Source organism: Rhododendron vialii, chromosome 11a (genome assembly GCF_030253575.1).
Source record: "Rhododendron vialii isolate Sample 1 chromosome 11a, ASM3025357v1".
Taxonomy (NCBI): domain Eukaryota; kingdom Viridiplantae; phylum Streptophyta; class Magnoliopsida; order Ericales; family Ericaceae; genus Rhododendron; species Rhododendron vialii.
This window is the reverse complement of record NC_080567.1, coordinates 16,125,956-16,144,592: the sequence shown is the minus strand read 5'-3', so window position 1 is coordinate 16,144,592 and position 18,637 is coordinate 16,125,956. Positions and strand designations below refer to the sequence as shown.

Genomic DNA, 18,637 nt, shown 5'->3' with positions numbered 1-18,637 from the left:
CGTTGAATGGTCGAGCACGAACATTGCGGTTGTAGCCCCTTGCAACTTCTTGCTGGTAGGCGGCGTGCCGAAGGTTAGCATTGTCACGTAGTTCTTCGGCAAAATCTAACTCGGTACCCACAAGAGCACTGTTGTCGATAGGGTTAAAATTCTCCGTCCGAACTGTAGGGATCATAGTGGATAAAGGGAGGACAGCCTCCATACCGTAGGCCATAGCGAACGGAGTACGGCCGGTGGACCGCCGAGGTGTTGTTCGATAGGCCCACAAGACGTGTGGAAGCTCTTCCACCCACTTACCGAGCTTCCGATCCAGACGGCGCTTCAGCCCCCGAGTGATTGTCTTGTTCGATGCTTCGGCTTGTCCATTACCTTGAGGATATGCCACCGAGGAATTTTGGATGGTAATGTGGCGCTTCGCATAAAAAGCTTTGAGAGCGGAGGCAACAAATTGGGAGCCATTATCAGAAAGGATGGCGTACGGTACGCCGAACCTGGAGATAATGTGCTTCAAATAAAGCGTTCCACGTCCCCGGCGGTGGTCTTGATCATGGGGGAAGCTTCTACCCACTTAGTGAACAAATCTGTGGCAGTGAGCATGTACTCAAATCCTCCAGGCGCCTTCGGCATCTTGCCAACTATGTCAAAAGCCCAAACCGCAAACGGCCACGGACTGGTGATCATTTTAAGGGGGAATGCAGGTTGGTGGATGAGAGATGCTTGCTTTTGACACCGAACACAGAGCTTTACGTATTCCTCGGATTGTTTGACCATCTTCGGCCATCAATAGCCTTGTGTCAGGGCATGCTGTGCAAGGGACCGTCCTCCTGAGTGAGCCCCACAGCTACCCGAATGAAGTTCCTCCAGAACGGCTGGCACAAGGTCGTCGTGGACGACACGCAGATCGGGGCCAGTGAAAGTCCGTCGGTAGAGATTGTCATTCGGTCCCAAGAAAAAATTGGCGGCTCGGCAACGGATTTTGTACGCCTCGCGCTTGTTCGTCAGTAGCACTTGATTCTTCAGGTAAGCAACCACAGAATCCAGCTGGCTTGAGCCGAGGGCGATGGCCATAACCTGTTCAGACGGCTTTTCGAAGCTCGGTTTGGGGACCTCGTCAAAGGTGATGGTGCGACTACCTGAGGTCTTGTAGACTGAAGCAAGACCTGCAAGGGCGTCAGCATGGGCGTTATGCTCCCGAGCGATCCACTCCACTTCTACGCGTCCAAATCTTCCGAACAAATCTAAAACGTGGCTCACGTAAGCATTCATACGTCGATCTTTGGCCTGATAATCGTCGTTTAAATGCCCCACAATGAGCTGAGAGTCACAAAAGACATGAACCGAATCCGCATCCAGCCGAAGAGCAAGCTGGAGGCCTGCAATTAGAGCTTCATATTCCGCCTCGTTGTTCGTCGCCGTGTACCCAATTGAAACCACGCTTTCTTGAACAGTCCCGCTGGGTGAGACAAGGACGATGCCTGCACCAGCTCCATGAACATTAGAAGCTCCATCGACGGTCAGTCGCCAAGCGTCGCCGGAGAAGAGCTTCCATTGTCGTTTGGGTTTCTTGCGTCCGAAGGTATACCGAGCACGGAGTGGTTCGGTTTGACAAACGGACGGCCCTTCCAAAACCTCTTCTTCTTGAATCCGAGCTTCATCAGCAGCAGTTGCCAGGGCATTGGCCTCGTCTTGTAAGCCGGGAGTGAGTTCGGCAAAGAAGTCGGCCAAGACTTGCCCTTTGATAGCTGTCCGAGGCTCGAATTGGATGTCGAAGTTGGCCAAGTCTTAAGAGAATTTCAGGATTCGGCTCGACGTGTCCGTTTTCCGAAGAACAGCTTTGAGAGGAAACTCAGTGAGGACCACAATCCTATGGGATTGAAAGTAGGGCAGGAGGCTCGTTTTAGCAGAAACGAGAGCCAATGCCAACTTTTCCATAGGCAGATACCTCGTCTGAGAATCCGTCATCGTTTTACTGGAATAGAAGATCGGTTGATGGTCCATCCCCTCTCTCCGAACAAGAACCGCGCTCGTTGCATGGTCGGAAACGGCAAGGTAAATATAGAGATCTTCGTCGGGCAGGGGCTTGACGAGCAAAGGAGCGTGAGATAGGTATTGCTTTAAAGATTGCAGAGCTTGCTCGCATTCCTCTGTCCATACAAACCTGCGTCGGCTTGTTGTGATCGCTCGGAAGAACGGGCGGCAGAGATCGCTTGAACGTCGAATGAAACGGTTCAAGGCAGCAACCATCCCCGTGAGCCGCTGTACCTCTTTAATTGTCGTTGGAGCTCGTAGCCGCTGCACAGCCAAAATTTGGGTAGGATCAGCTTCAATTCCTCGGCGACTCACCATGTATCCTAGGAATTTCCCCGAGCTAACGCCGAACGCACACTTCTCGGCATTGAGACGTAGCTTCCTATGTTTTAGAACAGCAAAGACCTCTCCCAGATCTCGAAGGTGGTCCCGAGCGAACACGCTCCTGCAAACCAAATCGTCAATATAAGCTTCTACTTTTACGCCGAGCATGCCAGGAAACATCTTCGTGATGGAGCGTTGGAAAGTGGCGCCTGCATTCTTCAAGCCGAACGGGACAACCTTGTAGCAGAAGGTTCCCCGAGGCGAGATGAAAGCCGTTTTTTCCTGATCTTCTGGATCCAAAGCGATTTGATGGTAGCCCCGATACGCGTCCATGAAGCTTAAGCGCTCGCATCCTGCCGTTGCGTCTACCATCTGCTCAATCCGAGGAAGTGGAAATCGATCCATGGGGCAGGCGTCATTGAGGTTCGTGTAATCGACACAGACCTTTAGTTTCCCATTTTTCTTCGGGACTACCACTGGGTTGGCAAGCCAGGTGGGGTATAGCACTTCCCGAATGACGCCAGCTTCCAACAGTTGATTCACCTCTGCTATCACAGCTTCGGTGTGTGCGGTCGACGAGCGTCGGACTTTTTGCACAACCGGTCGCCTATTCGGATCTACATTCAATGAGTGCATGGCGAACGAAGGGTCCACGCCCGGCATGTCTTGTGGTGTCCAAGCAAAGACCTCTATGTTTCTCATCAGGAACTGATACATCTCCTCACGTTCGTCCATGCTCAATGAACTCCCGATCAAAAAATATCTTCCTTCTTCCCCAGGAATGGAAAAACGTATCAGCTCCTCGGCTGACCGTTGTTCGGCAAGTACACCAACATCCTCAATCACTGGGATAGGAGCGGCAGCCACGCATTGTACCTCCATGCAGCTCTGTTTGTTCGTTACAGTGCTGATGTAGCATTTCTTGGATTGGATTTGATCGCCTCGCAGGCTCTCCTGTCGTCCGTTCCATCCGACGAATTTTACCACCTGGTGATATGTTGAAGCAACCGCTTGCATCTCGTGTAGCCAGGTTCGGCCAAGAATGACGTTGTACGGACTTGGCGAAGTGACCACCACAAATTCGATCTCCAGGACGCGTGATCCAGCTCGCATAGGGAGGGTAATCAGGCCGAGTGGCCATACCGGGGCTCCCGTAAAACTAACAAGGGGAGCTGACGCTGTCCGAAGTTGAGCGGGAGATAATCCGAGGCTCTGATAAGTGGAGAAAAACATGACATCGGCCGAGCTTCCCTGATCTATCAATACCCGTTGTACGGTTGATTTTTCAATGGCAATAGTGACGACGAGGGCATCTGCATGTGGAAGTTGCACTCCTTTTAAGTCGTCGGAAGAAAAAGTTATGGTACCGCCGAACCTCGGATCTTCCCACTTTCGCTTTCCCGAGGCTCCCACATTGCAGACTGACGCAGAGGCGACAGCCCTGTCAATTTCCGAACGAAGTTCGGCCGCCCTTCCTTCGGATACCAGCCCTTGTATCACGCTTACGAGATTGCCAACAAGAGGGGGAGGTGGAGGAAGTGGATTTTGCCGAACGTCGATCCACTGATTGAGGTGACCGGCAGCTGCTAGCTCTTCTAGATACCTTTTGAAAGGTGGGCATTGCGTGGTGTAATGGCCACGTTCCTTATGATACGTGCACATCCCCAGTCCGCTTCCGACGGTGCCTAAGAGTACCGTTGGCCAAACAAAGAACGGCAATTTGCCAATGATGTTAAGAAGTTTATAAATAGGTTCAGTGAATACCGTACGTTCGGCGACGTATTCGTCCGGTCGGGGTTCTCTTTTCGTTTGTGTCCAGGATTGTGGCTGAGGGTGCTGAGGGGGTCGGCCCTTGTTGTTGGACTTGTTCGATGCCTGGCCCGAGCTACCCTGGCTTCCTTGCCCTTGGCGAACGTTCGATACCTGCTTCTTCGGCCCTATCGTCTTGGCAGGTTCAGCCTTTGACGTATGTCGCTCGGCCATCGCTTCTTCGTGAACGCAATCTTTCTCGATTATTGTCATGAGCTCCCCCATTGTCTTAGGTGGATTTCGTGAGAGGTCACGAAACATTGCCGAGGTTGGGTCCAATCCATTCATGAAAGACTCGGCTGCCACCCCTTGATCACAGTCGGGAATAAGGTTATAGACTTCCCAGTAACGCTCGGTATAGAGTCGCAGTGTTTCTCCCGCCGTTCTTCGCATGTTCACCAGCATTGATAACGTCTTCGGTTGAATGTTGCTGGTGACGAAGCGTTTGCTAAACTCCAATTCCAGCTCGTTAAAGCAAGAAATGGATTTGGGCTTCAACTGATTGTACCATAACATGATCGATTCACTGAGAGTGAGCGGGAAGATTTTACACATAAGAGCGTCAGAAAAGTTATGGAGGCTCATGGTTTGCCTGAAGCGGCAAACGAACGCGACTGCGTCTTCTTTTGCCTCATAGCGCTTCAGCTTCGGCATGACGAATCTGTCTGGCGGCCGCTCTTGTTGAATAGCATCCACGAAGGGGGAAGCCTTTGCCTTCCCGAGCTTCGAATTGTCTTCGGCCTGCCCTTCGGCTGTGATCTGTGGGGCGATAGGGGGAAGAACATCAGTATGCCGCTCCGGAGTCTTTCTCTTTTCCCGCCGATGGCGCCGACGGTGCTCCTCTTTTTCCCTCGGTCGTGGAGCAGCTAGCATTAAGGGCGCCTGTGGCTCCCTCAAGCTCGTCAATGGGGCGTGCCAAGGTTGAAGAGCCGGGTCGATGGGTTGGTACACGGTTGGCAGGCCCGTGAATTGATCGTAGAGGACAATCGTATTATCGTGCTCCGAACGGTTTCCTCTGCTTTCTGTTCGGTGTCGACTGCCAGAGTTGGCTGAGTGTCGCCCATCGTGACGTTCGGAATCATGTCGCGATTGAAATGAATATTCCCGGTTGCTACTGGTATGGGGTCGCCGAGGTGGATCATTTAAGTCCACGGGCCTCTTCCCACTTTTCTGACTCATCCGACGTTCGGAGCGGTGTTGTGTTCGGACAGATTCGCCTCCCCTGTTGGTTCCCGCTGTGGAGCCCGTTGCCGAGGATCTAGTACTCTCGGCTCGAATGATGCTTGTCAGCCGAGGTCGTGAAACCCCCTGATCGAGGCGCTCAAAGACAGTTCGTCGTTCGGTAACAGCTAGTTCGGCCGTTTGGGGTGGATGAGACGGTCGACTTCGTTTGTGGGATCTCTTCGGTCGACTGGGCTCGGCATGATGTTCGTTTGCAGGGGTTGCGGTCAACCCCCCGTCCCGCTCCTCTAGCCGTTGTTGCAGCATAGTAATAACCGCTGCCTGACGTTTTTGTTCGGCCAGGGCGATATCCAACTCGGTCGGTGGAAAAGAAAGTTGGCGGGTTACATGTGGAACTGCCCTAGCCGTTTGACGGGGCTCAAGGTTGATAGATCCGTAGCCTTCCAACCCAAGGGTAAAGTTCTCTGGGCCCGGAGGTGGGAGATGTTGAGCCATTTGTTCCGCGCAAATATGAAGAACAAACAGGATCTGAGATGAACAAAGGCCCTCAACGGATTATGAACGCGAAGAACACAAAGAACACCCCGAAAGTTGTTTTCTGCGATCCCCAGCAGAGTCGCCAATTGTGGGGGCGTGATTTCTTCGTGCTCCTTCTGGTGCTGCTGCCTCTGAGTGTGGGACCGTGTATGCTAACGCCGATCTTGGTGTACCTGCAGAACCGGAGGGGGGTGTTCCTCCGGGAAGAAGCTCCGACGAACTAGTCAGCAAGCGGAGAAATGAGAAGTTTAGTAAGAAAGTATGGAGAGAGAGAGGGGGGGAGAGAAGTGTGTTCTTTTTGATCAGATTCTTTTGGATCCCCATCTCAGTGGTCATGCTTCTCTATTTATAGGCAAAGAGGTAAAGAGATGAAGTGCTGAGCAAGTTGGCCATACTTTCCACGTGTCACGTTCTGCTCGGTTGGCGCCTTCTAGCAGGGCCAGTTAATGAACACCACTTCCCTAGTCTTTCAGAGCCACATGGGTTGATGTCAGAATGGTCACATCGTTCAGAGATGTCACTTCGAATGTCTGAGAGGATAGCTTTCTTATCAGTAGATATTTATGGAAGGATCCGCAATCATCTAGGTTCGGCGGGACCCACGTCCGGCATGCGGATTATCCGAGCGTAGGATATCCCGGCCGAAGAACACCCTGGCCGAACAAACGGAAGTTCATATCCATGCGCTTGATAAGACCCCGAGCGAACTTATGTGTCGTACGTTCGGGCATAGCCTACAATTGTTCGGTGAAGTATTCGTGGTTTTGTCTGTCCTTCGGTCCATCCGAGGTGAATTTTGATAGCTTTGATGATGGGCCAAACAGCGTGTGAGCCCTCATCACACCTTTTGGACCTTGTGAACCTTTGGATATTTCGGCCCCCTACAATTATCATCAACCATCATAGTCAATGAGACTTCACACTTACCTGTTATGCATTAAATATTATCAATCCATATTTGAAGTTAAATCCAACATTATTTTTGATCAGCTAAATAAATGAGTTGCCATCTATCTAACGTTATAGCAAAAGCTTGAATAAAAAATTTAAATATAGTACCATTTAGTAACATGTGGGAAATTTCAATAGAAAGATTGATTACTTTCTTTACTACCCAACCATTGAAATATTTGAAGCTCTATTTAAGACCCACTCCTTCATTGCCTATAGCATCCAAGAGGGAAGAATTAAAAACAAGAAATAGAGATCTGAAAAATGGCTCATTCATTTGCTCAAAAATCCATGCTAATTTCTCTTGCATTGCTGTTTGTGTTCATTTGCCAGTCTTATGCTGAAAAAAAAAAAAAAACATTCCAAGCTTATTGAATTATGCTCCAAGTCCATGAACCCTCATTGGTGCCTCCATTTGATGAAGAATGACTTGCGAACTAGATAAAAGTCACGTTTTCACAGAGGTCACAATTGACTTGGCGCATACCTTGTCCAAGAAAATTTACAAAGAGATTAATTCTGCTCACAACAAGACAAAGGACTCCAAGTTGAAGTTCCAGTACAACTCATGCGCCGAGGATGCCATCAGAGACATCGAACAAAGCAAGAAACGCTTTAAGAATAACGATGATAACAAGCAGATAGAGATTCAGGTGAACGATGCCATGGAAGAAGTTCGCGACTGCAAAAGTCAGCTCCATGACTCAAAAGGTGACGACGAATCTAGAGACATCGAACAAAGCAAGAAACGCTTTAAGAATAACGATGATAACAAGCAGATAGAGATTCAGGTGAACGATGCCATGGAAGAAGTTCGCGACTGCAAAAGTCAGCTCCATGACTCAAAAGGTGACGACGAATCTAGTATCAAGAGGAGAACAGAGGAATTTAAACTTCTTTGCAATGTCATTAAGATTTCTTTTGAATTCAGTAGAACTTTTTTTTGTGCCTTTCAAGTTGGGAATAAAAATTTTGAGTCATTTTTTCCTTAGATGAATGGTAACCATATCTGGAAAAAAAAATCGATTATATCGAGAAACAATACGAACACAAAAGCATAATCGCAATTAAGCTCAAAACCAATGTTCCAATCTATTTGGGTATGTCATCTCTCATCTCCAATATATTTGGGTATGTCAGCATGCATGGGAGACTTCCCGCCGATTGTGCTAAACACGCAGAAGCCCGCCGATGAGCTCCACGATTCGTCCTTGACTTTGACTAAGACTAATCTGGCTAGCGTATCTTCCTGTCCGCCCCGGGTTCTCTCTGCTCGGTTCCACAATCAATCCAAGATCCATCCATTTGAGGGAGGTCAAATTCCACGAGCTCCTAAAGTCGGGACAATGTCCTAATCTTGCTTCCCGCTTGGACTATAGATGCGTAGCTCAGACGAATAGACGTAGCTTACTAAACTTACTAAACGGCTTGCTTGTTTTGGTTTCTGTGACTTCTATTGTACCGGTTTCGATTGTCCTATAAGATGAACGATTAAAATTACTACAATAAACGCACAATGGGGCTCACAATGTGTGGAGGAAACCACGGGATTTTCACCTCATCCATAAATAATTTAAACTCTTTCATGTATTGTACCATTTTGAAAGAATAGTGTTCAACGAAAATAAATTCTCTCTCTTTTTTTTTTTGTGTGTCTAATTTTTCCTCTTAACTATTTTCTCTTCCCATCCTCTGCTTCCCTCGTTTCTCACGAGTTTCAAACTAAACCAACTGACCGGCTGTTTGTCTATTTTTACTTGCAGTCGACGAATCGACTAAGAGTTGTTGAGTGTGCTGGAAATGTGGGTGTTTGTGATGGTGGAATTTGGTTCCTTGCCGTATTTCAGGACTTCTCTGGAAGCAAACTGAATGAAGTGAAATGGAGATGAAAGAAGAACAACAAAATGGACTTTATTATTCCTCGGTGTAGAAGTCAATCGACTATGAGAACACAATCGAACAGACGGTTAAATTACAAGCTACTCCTAGAGCAAGAAATGTAAAGTACAGATAAAAGTAGAAGCCTTTGGGCGATTGATTGGGGGGTTCTAAATGTCTTCTATTCCTGTATTTATAGGCTGTCTTAGACTTAAAATTCAAACCAGATGGAATTCCCTCCTTCGATTTGAATTAAGTGGCTCCATGCTCCCTATTCTTGCTCCACTATCTGCACGAGGCGGTTACTTCTCCACGATCTCACATGTTCCCAATGTGGTAATTACTCCAACTGCCTGCTTGCATTAACTGTCATGCCCACGATCCGTGTGTGATGCATATTCTGAAACGTGTTCAGTCGAATATCAACCGTCGATCAGTCCACTTGATTTTTCCTTAACAGGCTTCATACTACATTCTGTTTAATTAGTCTAACACGTGTAACGTTTTGACCCAATCGATCATATTAGACTAAATACCAAATTATGGTGTAAACACCGGCGTGATCCCAAGCCTTTCTCAGTGGAGGCGGGAGTTCGAGCCACACAAGGAGCATGGGAGGAGTTCAGGGCTATGCATAACCTCTGAACCTCTAGTGAATTAACTTATTACTAACCTCCAACCCCCTGGCCCTAACCCACTGATGTACTAGTATAAATTACAGAAATTCTAATCGCAAGGAAGATTTGTAAGGAACCACGCAAGGAAAAACGCGTTTGGGGCCATTTCGGGTCCCACAAAAATCTAGAAAAATATCTATAAATTTTTGAATGTTATTTTATGGGGCCCTATAAAAAATTAGCTCCAACAGACATCGGGAAGTATTACTTTTGAATTCAGGAATAGCCCAAAATGCATTTTTCCCTGCGTGGTTCCTTGCAAATCTTTCTTGTGAATAACAGGGCTCACTAGTATAAATTACGGAAATTTTAATCACAATGAAGATTTATGGAAAAACTCATTTGGGACCATTCCGGGTCCCACAAAATCTAGAAAAATATCTATAAATTTTTGAATATTATTTTATGGGGCCCTGTAAAAAATCAGCTCCAACGGACATCGGTAAGTATTACTTTTGGATTCATAGGGGCAAATTGAGCAGTTTCGTCTTACGAATCCCAAAGTAATACTTACCGATATCCGTTGGAGTTGATTTTTTATAGGGCCCCATAAAATAATATTAAAAAATTCATAGATATTTTTCTAGATTTTTGTGGGACCTGAAATGGCCTCAAACTTGTTTTTCCTTGTGTGGTTCCTTGCAAATCATCCTTGCGAATAGCAGAGCTCTTCAATGAACACCCTAAGAGAGTCCTGAAACTAAATAATGAGTCTTAGGGTGTTCGTTGAAACGCCGTAAAGCAAAAAAATTCATTAAGATTACAATTAGTGTTCGGGAACTAATTACGAAATGTATTTTTGCAAACGACATACTAATTCAAAATACAAATGTTATATTTAGGATTACTTTTTTTTAACTATAGTACAATTTAATAAATTTGTTAACCATTATTTAGCATAGATCCTCTTAAACTGATTCAGTAGTATGTTGCTTCAAAACAACGAGCACGAAAATCCTCGTTCTAGCACGAGTCGTCCACCTGGTGTTACTAGAAAATCCTTAACCGTCTGGGATGCTCGTTGAAAGGCTTTAGAGCAAAAAATTTACTACGACCATCTATGATGAAATGATCAGAAAAATAACATCTTTGTACCGGTTCAAATGAATTGAAAATTGAAACACTTATTTCTTTTACACCTTTTATATATTCAAAAATATAGTTAAAAATTAATCCGACTGTTTTTTTTTCCTTTTTTCCTATATATATATATATATATATATATATATATATATATTAAAAAATATAATTAAAAAAATAAGTGTTTCAATTTTTCAATCCAAATAAAGAGTTTTTGGGTGTTCGTTGAAAGGCCTTAAAGCAAAAAAATTACTTAGCACAGTCAGGATCCAATCCAATCACGGACTCAAATTGTTTTGGCATTATCAATTTCTTATTTTAAAAGTAAAGAAAATATGTTAAGACTGGTTAATGTTGTACTTATACATATTCATTTTTTTATATAGATTTTTGAAAGCATAGAAGATATGTTAGCTTGGGCGCGGAGCGTTGGTCTTAAATATGGTATTCTGGTGGTTAATTGAAAATAGAATTTGAGTTAACTAAAAAAAAAAAAGAAGGGGGGAAAACGGGAAAGGAAACAAATAAAGAAAAAAATTGAAAATTAGAAAGAAAAAAAAAAGGAAAAAAAGAAAGAAAGAAGGATTAAAAGTGGAAAAACCGGGAGGGAGAATAGAGAAAAAAAGAAGAAGAAGAAAAATGGGAAAAAAGAAGGCGGGGGGGGGGTTGTTAAAACGGGAAAGGAGGGGATGGGGTCCGGGGGGTGGTGTCAGGGGGGAGAAGCAGCTCTCTATTCGAAATAAAGATTTGCATAGAATTACGCAAGTAAAAACGCATTTGAGGTCATTTTGGATCCTACAAATTTTTTTAAAAATATCTATAAATTTTTTAATATTATTTTGAGGTCCTATAAAAAAATGGGAAAATGACGATCCAGAACGTATTTTGATAATTAATACCCGTTAAGGACATGCTAAGAACATTTGTTAATACTGAAAATGTCCTTGGTGTGTATTAATTATCAAAACACGTCATTGGCCGTCATTTTCCCTAAAAAAATCAGTTCCAACAAATATCGATAAGTATTACTTTAGATTCGTAGGACGAAACTGCTCAGTTTGTCCCTATGAATCCAAAAGTAATACTTACCAATATAAGTTGAAGCAGATTTTTTACAGGCCCCATCAAATAACATTCAAAAATTTATGGATATTTTTCTAGATTTTTGTGGGATCCGAAATATCCTCAAATGAGTTTTTCCCTGCGTGATTCCCTGCAAATCTTCCTTGCGATTAAGATTTTCGTTCATTGAGAGGCTTTGGAGCCAAAAATTTATTACGACCATTTAGGATAAAATGATAAAAAAAAATAACATCTTTGCACTGATTCAAACGGATTGAAAATTGAAATATTTATTTTCGTAACTATATTTTTTAATCTATAAAGGATAAAAAAAGAAAAATAAAATAGTCGGATAAACATGATCAATTGAAACACTTTTTTTCTCTCAATTGCTTTACAAAGCCTAGAATTAGACTTGAACCAATTATTAAAGAGAAAAAAAAATTGAAACCGTAAAGAAAGAAAAGGAAATAAAATGAAAAAAGAATAAGCAAATTGTAAAGAAAGAAAGAAAGAAAAAAGAGAGAGAGAGAGAGAGAGAGAGAGAGAGAGAGAGAGAGGCGGGGATAGTCCGGGGGGGGGGGGGGGGGGGGGGGCGAATAACAGGGTTGTCTAAATTATGACCCCAAAAAAAAAATAAAAAAGAAAACCCTACCGCGATCTTCCCAGACTCCAAAACCTACTTCTCTCTCTCTCTCAATCCATAGTCAATGGGTCAAAAAAAGATAGCTCGGAAGAAGCGAGTTCCCTTGGAAGACCCTCCTTCCACTCCGTCTTCTACTTCATCATCATCATCACAAGAAGATGATCAACTCACCGACCAAGAGGAAAAAGAAAACCACTATCAAGAACCAACCAAAGAAACACCAGAATCTGAATCTTCCGAAGACGAAGAAGAACAAGAAGTTCAACAAGTAGAAGAAAAGGAGAGAAAACTAAACCCTCTGTTAAAAAACCCATCACTCCAGCAAAACCCCAACACCCCCGGCCGTCGGACTCCGACCCGGGATCCAATGTGGAGACCCATTTGGGCTATCCGACTACCTCTGATTTCACGAAGTCGGTCGCTTCCAAGCCCAAGAAACCCACTACTTCTAAACCCCTCATGCAAGAGTTTGAAAAGACTGCCAACCAGTCACAAAAGAAAATGAAGCCCAAGGTCGTCGTTGAGGAGGAGGAGAAGAAGTCTGTCGGCGCGATTAACAGGTTGTGGAGCGTGGAGGATGAGGTTTTGATACTGAAGGGATTGATTGACTTCCAGTCCAAGAATGGGTCCGACCTGCATCCGGATATGGGTAAGTTTCATGAACTAATCAAGGAATCTCTTAGTGTTGATGTTTCAAAAAATCAGTTTGTGGATAAGATTAGGAAGCTGAAGAGAAAGTACAGTATCAATGTTGAGAAAGCAGTTTTCTCACGGCCCCATGAACGCAAGTGTTTTGATCTTTCAAAGAAGATATGGGGTGAGGGAAAGGAGAAGAATGGGATTGATGGGAATGAGAAGACTATCAAGCACGACGATTCTGCTGCTTTGCCTAAAGAAAATGATGGGAAGGAGAGTGCATTGGGAGATGAGAATACAAATGGAGTTGATGGGAATGGAAAGAGTAGTCGGAGTAAAAGAGCGAGAAAGACTGTTGAGCGAGAAAAACATTTGCCCGAAGGAAATGGGAAAGAGGGGGTTGCATTGGGGGAGGAATTGAAAGGAGGAAAATTGAAGGATATGGAAGTTGATGAAGTGGGGGACTTCTGGGCAATGCACCCGTGCTTAAAAGAGTCGTTGGAGATAGAGACAGAGACAGGGATGCCTTCCGATTTGTTAAGGAAGAATCCTGTGAGGAGATTTTTGAAGAAAAACATGAGTACAATTGGGAATGAAAAGGCGATGGAGCTGGAGAAGAAGTGGAAGAATTTGCGTGCGGATGAAGTTGTTTTATCTCTAAGGCGGGGGGAATTGATGAACGAGCAGGCAAAGCTGGTGTTGGATGCAATGAATGCTTCAAAGGATTAGGGTTTTGTAGTATCGAATCACTGGTGAAGTGTTATGCTTTTGATGATGGTTATGGGGCATTTTTTTGGTAAAATCCACAGGTCTTTTTGGAATGCTTTTGGTGATGGTTATGGGGCAATTTTTTGGTTAAATCCACATGTCTTTTTGGAATTTTAGTTAAAGTTACTACATGTGTGGTGCTGGATAGCAACTAATCGTACAATAGCCTTCAAATACTGTTGGATGAACTTGTTTCATAGGGTTTATGTTAATATTACTAGTTTTGTTACATATGCATGTCGCATATTTCACGGATAATATATGCCGTTGTACACGGCTGTAGTGGTATCTAACTTCTGATTCATGTTTACGATTCCGATTTTGTTGATGAAAAACTTGAAATATGATGGAATTAATTAGGATTTTTTTCTCAAGTTTGAAGTAAAATTCTGAGTTATCAATTTGTGTCATGCTTTGTAGATTTAAAAGGTCTCTTATCCAGTGGATTGATTTCACTCTTGATTGTTGAGCATTTTTTCAATATTGGAGTGAATCTGTAAACACAATGTAGAACAAATCAATGCGACACTTACTCATCGGTGATTGAACATAACTACTGAACTGATTACCAATGAGGCCGTGGCACATTCGGATGTTGTACAAATTCTTGTGTAACTCATCGTGCAAAAAAAAGTAAAGGAAGAAATAAATGCTTGAGTAAATTCAGCATTTCATCATTGTATCCTTCTTAACTTTTATCTTTGGCTTTGATAGCTACGTTTCTCCTTGTGTTAGTATTTAGCATATGGTTCAAGTTGGTTTGTCGACATTGACAAATAGTTTATGAAGTGGGTGGGAGCATGTGTCGAGGATCTCTTTCGCTCACAATCATTCCGGTTGAGTGCATTGGTAGAAAAAACATATCCCAGAATCTGTTGTTCTAGGTATGGTTCCCCTTAGGAATTAGTGGTGAAACCAACATCGGAGAAGGCAGAAAACAAAGTTCGGTTCGTTCATTCATCTTCTGCTTGGATTTGCCCTTACTTATTTTTGTAAGTGTCTAAAGTAGTAATATTTATTCTTGTCATTGACGTTTCCCTATACCTGTCAGTGTTTCTGGTTCGATGGAGAGAGAGAGGAGAGAGCATTCTAGATGCCTTTGTTTGATGAGCACATCTTGGAGGATGTCCAAGATTTTGCGATGATCAATGAAAGAGAGTTGGTGGAGCAGGATTCACAGAATGAGTTGGGGGCAAACCATAGGTGGTGATAGTAATGCAGGAAACCAAGACTCTGGCGGTAAGAATCGTGGATTTAAAAGTAAGAAAAAGAGGGGTGGAAAATAAGAAGAATAGGAGAGAGAAAGCGAGTTCAGGGCAAAAGTGACATGTATTAACAGGTTATTGTTCTCTGATAACTTCACTTGTTTATTTATACGCATGAAGAAGAAAAAATTAACTGTCTCAGCAAAATCCTCCCTTATACCGTCTACATTATGTGTTGTGTGATCCAAGAACAATGCAATTAACTTGAATTCTAATATCAAGTTAGAGCGTTTGTGGCTTTCTCTGTCCGCTACAAACTACAATTTTAGCAAAAGAAAGCATCAGTTTTTTGGCCTGTGCCCTGTGTTCGGTGTTGGGGAAAGGGTGTTAAGGGTCGCATTCTTTTGAAATTTGATATCATTTGCAGGTTTGTTTCAAACCTTTGTAAATGCTTGAAAGAGAAAAACATATCTCTTGTGCACTGCCATTGGCTGCCTTGGTGTTTCTGCTTTGATAGATCTCGTTAAAGAGGTATATCACTTGATTCATTTCCATTTCACTTGATATAGCTGTTCTGATGTCATTATCAATTATGCTGAAAGATAGATTTCAAAGGAAATTGATGCATTACTTAGACTTTGACTTGAGAGTTGCAGGTAAGGTGTTATGGACACATTGAAAAGGAAGAGGATACAATAAAACCACAAAACTTCAGTTTACAGTGAAGTGTGTGTAAAATGCTTACTGTTTTCCCAGTGCATTCAATATTGGCACTTCTCATAAGTAGTTCATGTTTGTTTCCAGTATTTTGAGGATCTAAGCTGTTGATAACCAAGCCAAACTTAGCCTGTGTCCCGGTTAATTGGGGTTGACGATATGAATCTTTTTTCTCCATTAAGTTTAATTACTCGGTGTCCTTTTTTATCAACACATAGAGTTTTCAGATATGTATTTATTGAATTTATAAATCAAGGATATAGCTGTTAAAGTTATCAGGAATCGGTTCAGTTTTATTGTGTTTTTCTTCTGTTTTCACATTTTCAGTTGGTTTCAACGTGTTTTGGTTTTGGATTACTAGTGAATAGAAGTCGCAGGTCGATATGTATTTATTGAATTTATCATGTTTTTCGATTACTCGGGGTTTTTTTATAAAAAATTATTGAATGGCTTTTTATCTGTGCCGGACCTGGAGTGGGCCCCGCGTGCCTGTTGGTACCCCATTGGTATGAATTTCATCGGTGACAATAGACAGGTTCCTCTTATAAACTCGCCAGACTTCCCGATGATGGGAAGGCTGCCCACGTCGAAGGTCCAAGAGCCTTGCTGACTCACAAGAGCGGTGGTACCATGACGTGCCAAAAAAATCCCGACATGGCGTGTCTGGGCGTCAGATTTTTTTATCATCATAAAGCATGGGACTGACGATAAGACTACATCCAGACAATTGCTTTTTTCGATTGAAATGACTGAAATCAAACACCGCTGTGGAAAACCACATTTTTCTTAGTTTGCAACTTTCGAATCATTGAAACTAATTAGGAATGACAACAAATGTTCCGTATGTTGGAGACCTATAACATCTTCCCTTCATTATATTATTCTGTTTTCGATTTTCATTTTCAATTGTTTATTCGCTGTTCATGTTCTCCACGAGATTTGACAGAGCTGGATTGAAGTTGTTAAGTTAAGCTCTAGTGGCCGCAAGACTCCCAGAGCAGTTCATAGCTAGTGTTAGGATCTTCTGAACTTTCTCTAGTATTGCTGGCAAGTACTTATACCTATTGCATATTCGAAAAGACACAGAAAAGAAAAATAAAAGCTCCTTTATATTTCAATACCAAGTATTTCCGCCAAAAATATTTTTTGTGCAAATAATTTTCTTTTAAACTTTGTGTCGAGAAATTCTATTTTCTGGAGTTTGTTGCAACTTCTGAAGTATTGCAATTGCAGGTGTTTATAGTTTGGAAGTGCTTACGCTGGGCTTAAATCAAACGATGTCTTCAAACCAAACACATTGCCCAAAAGATTGTCTCGTTAATAGCAACATCAAACCCTCCTCAAGTCATAATAAGCACAATATTCTTGGAGATACCCTAATACTGACACTGAAATTCCCATAGAGAGCAGAGCAAGCTGCTAGGAAGTGTATGCTCTTCTTTTGGTCAATCGGCATGTGGTAGATAGTAATTTAGGTGCTCGAGAAAGCAAAATAGGTTCCTGAGTTAGATGCGCCTGGGAGTTTGACTACTTCTTCCATTAGCATGTCGGACATGACAGTTTCAGTAATCCACGAAATCACATGTTTCACATCCTTGTCATTGTTGATTATGAGAAGTTTGAAACCTGGGGTGTAAGAACGCTTGAGGTGAGTCTCTATGCTAAAATGCAGCACATATGGTATTACAATTTCAGGGTTCTGGGTCAAGATCCATGAATGTTCAAAGCATATTCATAGTCACAAGTTCACAACTCACAGGTGAATCTCAGTGTGGAAGATAGGTAAAACAACCCAATGCTACATTAAATAATGGATTCCAGACCTTAAATGCATGACCCTCCTTAATTGACTGTTTACCGATAAGGTCTCATCTTTCTAGAATCATATACCTCCTTCCCCGAGGATTATTGGTTCCATCACTCATTACTAAATTGACTTAGCTGATGCTTCTGATGCATCACTTTTTGTGCCATTCTGCCAATACACATGGTTAAATGGAGTCTGATGGCAGCTCAGATAGCTCAGTTGTTGAGCTTAAGGGTTCCATACAAAATTGGAGTGTCTAGGTCCAGACACAATTCTTACATCCTAAGTCCAACTGATTGGCGAAATAATGTACTTTTCAGACTCTCATGGCATTCCTGTTTTCTATACTAATTTAGTCATTGTTGCAATGCCATTTAATTGAACCATACACCTTCCTAGGTGGGCTGATATAGGTTCTGTCAAAAATTACCAAATTGACTCAGCTGATGCTTTTGATCCGTCACCATGTGGTGCCATTCTGTAGAATTAGGTTTTTGTGGATACGTTTTTTAATACAGTGTAAACACCCCATTCTGGACTGTCCGGCTTACTTTTTTTTTCGGTCTTTTATTTCCTCAATGATGATTACAGTCCAGAACAGTCTAAGGATGATGGTGTGTTTTGGGCTTTGAGCGTTCCGAACCCCATTCAAACCCATTTCAAACCCTTCAAACCAGAGCCAAACGACCCCAGCCAAACCCAGAACTGGCTTACGCCAGTACCATGGCGACGTACGCCAGTTAACTGCCACGTGTCGGTCATCGACCGTTGACTCAGTTATCACCGGCGCACGCCAGTCAGTCTATGGCGCACGCCAGTCAAACCCAGTCAAATCAACTTTATTCAGCCACATGGACGAGACTTTTTGGCCACCCTGACGTTGGCTACAGTCTCCCTGATCATTGCATTCGGCAGGGACGTTCCCCCTCTCTCCTACACCCTCCATCAAGCCAAGTCCCATGCATTTAATGCATGGGAGGCTCCCTCTCAAGGCCAAACAGCCCTTAACCCCAACTGATCAATCCATTGCTCAGTCTCTCTCTCCTCTATAAATACCCCCCTTGCATTCATTTGCAAGGGGTTAACAACATTAAGACTAAAAAGGTCCCTTCTTCTCTCCTTTCTTGTTTTCTATCCTTCTCCCCTCCATTGAAAGAGAAAGGAGAGAAGTCCACTTCCACATACACCCCACTGTCCACCAGTCACCATCCAGCCTACATTTTCAACCTCAAAGCTCAAAGCCACCTCCAAGCCTCAACACAAAAAGGTATACCACCTTTGTGTGGCTTTCTGTTTTCGATTCCTGAGAGGGACCAGTAAGGTCCAGGCT

General features: G+C 43.4%; 2 protein-coding genes across 2 annotated transcripts in view; one reads left to right on the top strand and one right to left on the bottom strand.

The window, feature by feature from the left end:
* The window catches only part of LOC131306634 (uncharacterized), a 46,300-nt gene that overhangs the window by 17,862 nt on the left and 9,801 nt on the right, over nt 1-18,637 (bottom strand). The window lies entirely within an intron of this gene.
* The window catches only part of LOC131306632 (STOREKEEPER protein-like), a 38,443-nt gene that overhangs the window by 16,108 nt on the left and 3,698 nt on the right, over nt 1-18,637 (top strand). The window contains exons 2-3 of the mRNA XM_058332999.1: nt 12,688-14,817; nt 15,211-15,314. Coding sequence (XP_058188982.1) covers nt 12,688-13,539 — 852 coding nt within the window. The 3' untranslated portion in view covers nt 13,540-14,817; nt 15,211-15,314. The remainder of the gene's footprint in view (nt 1-12,687; nt 14,818-15,210; nt 15,315-18,637) is intronic.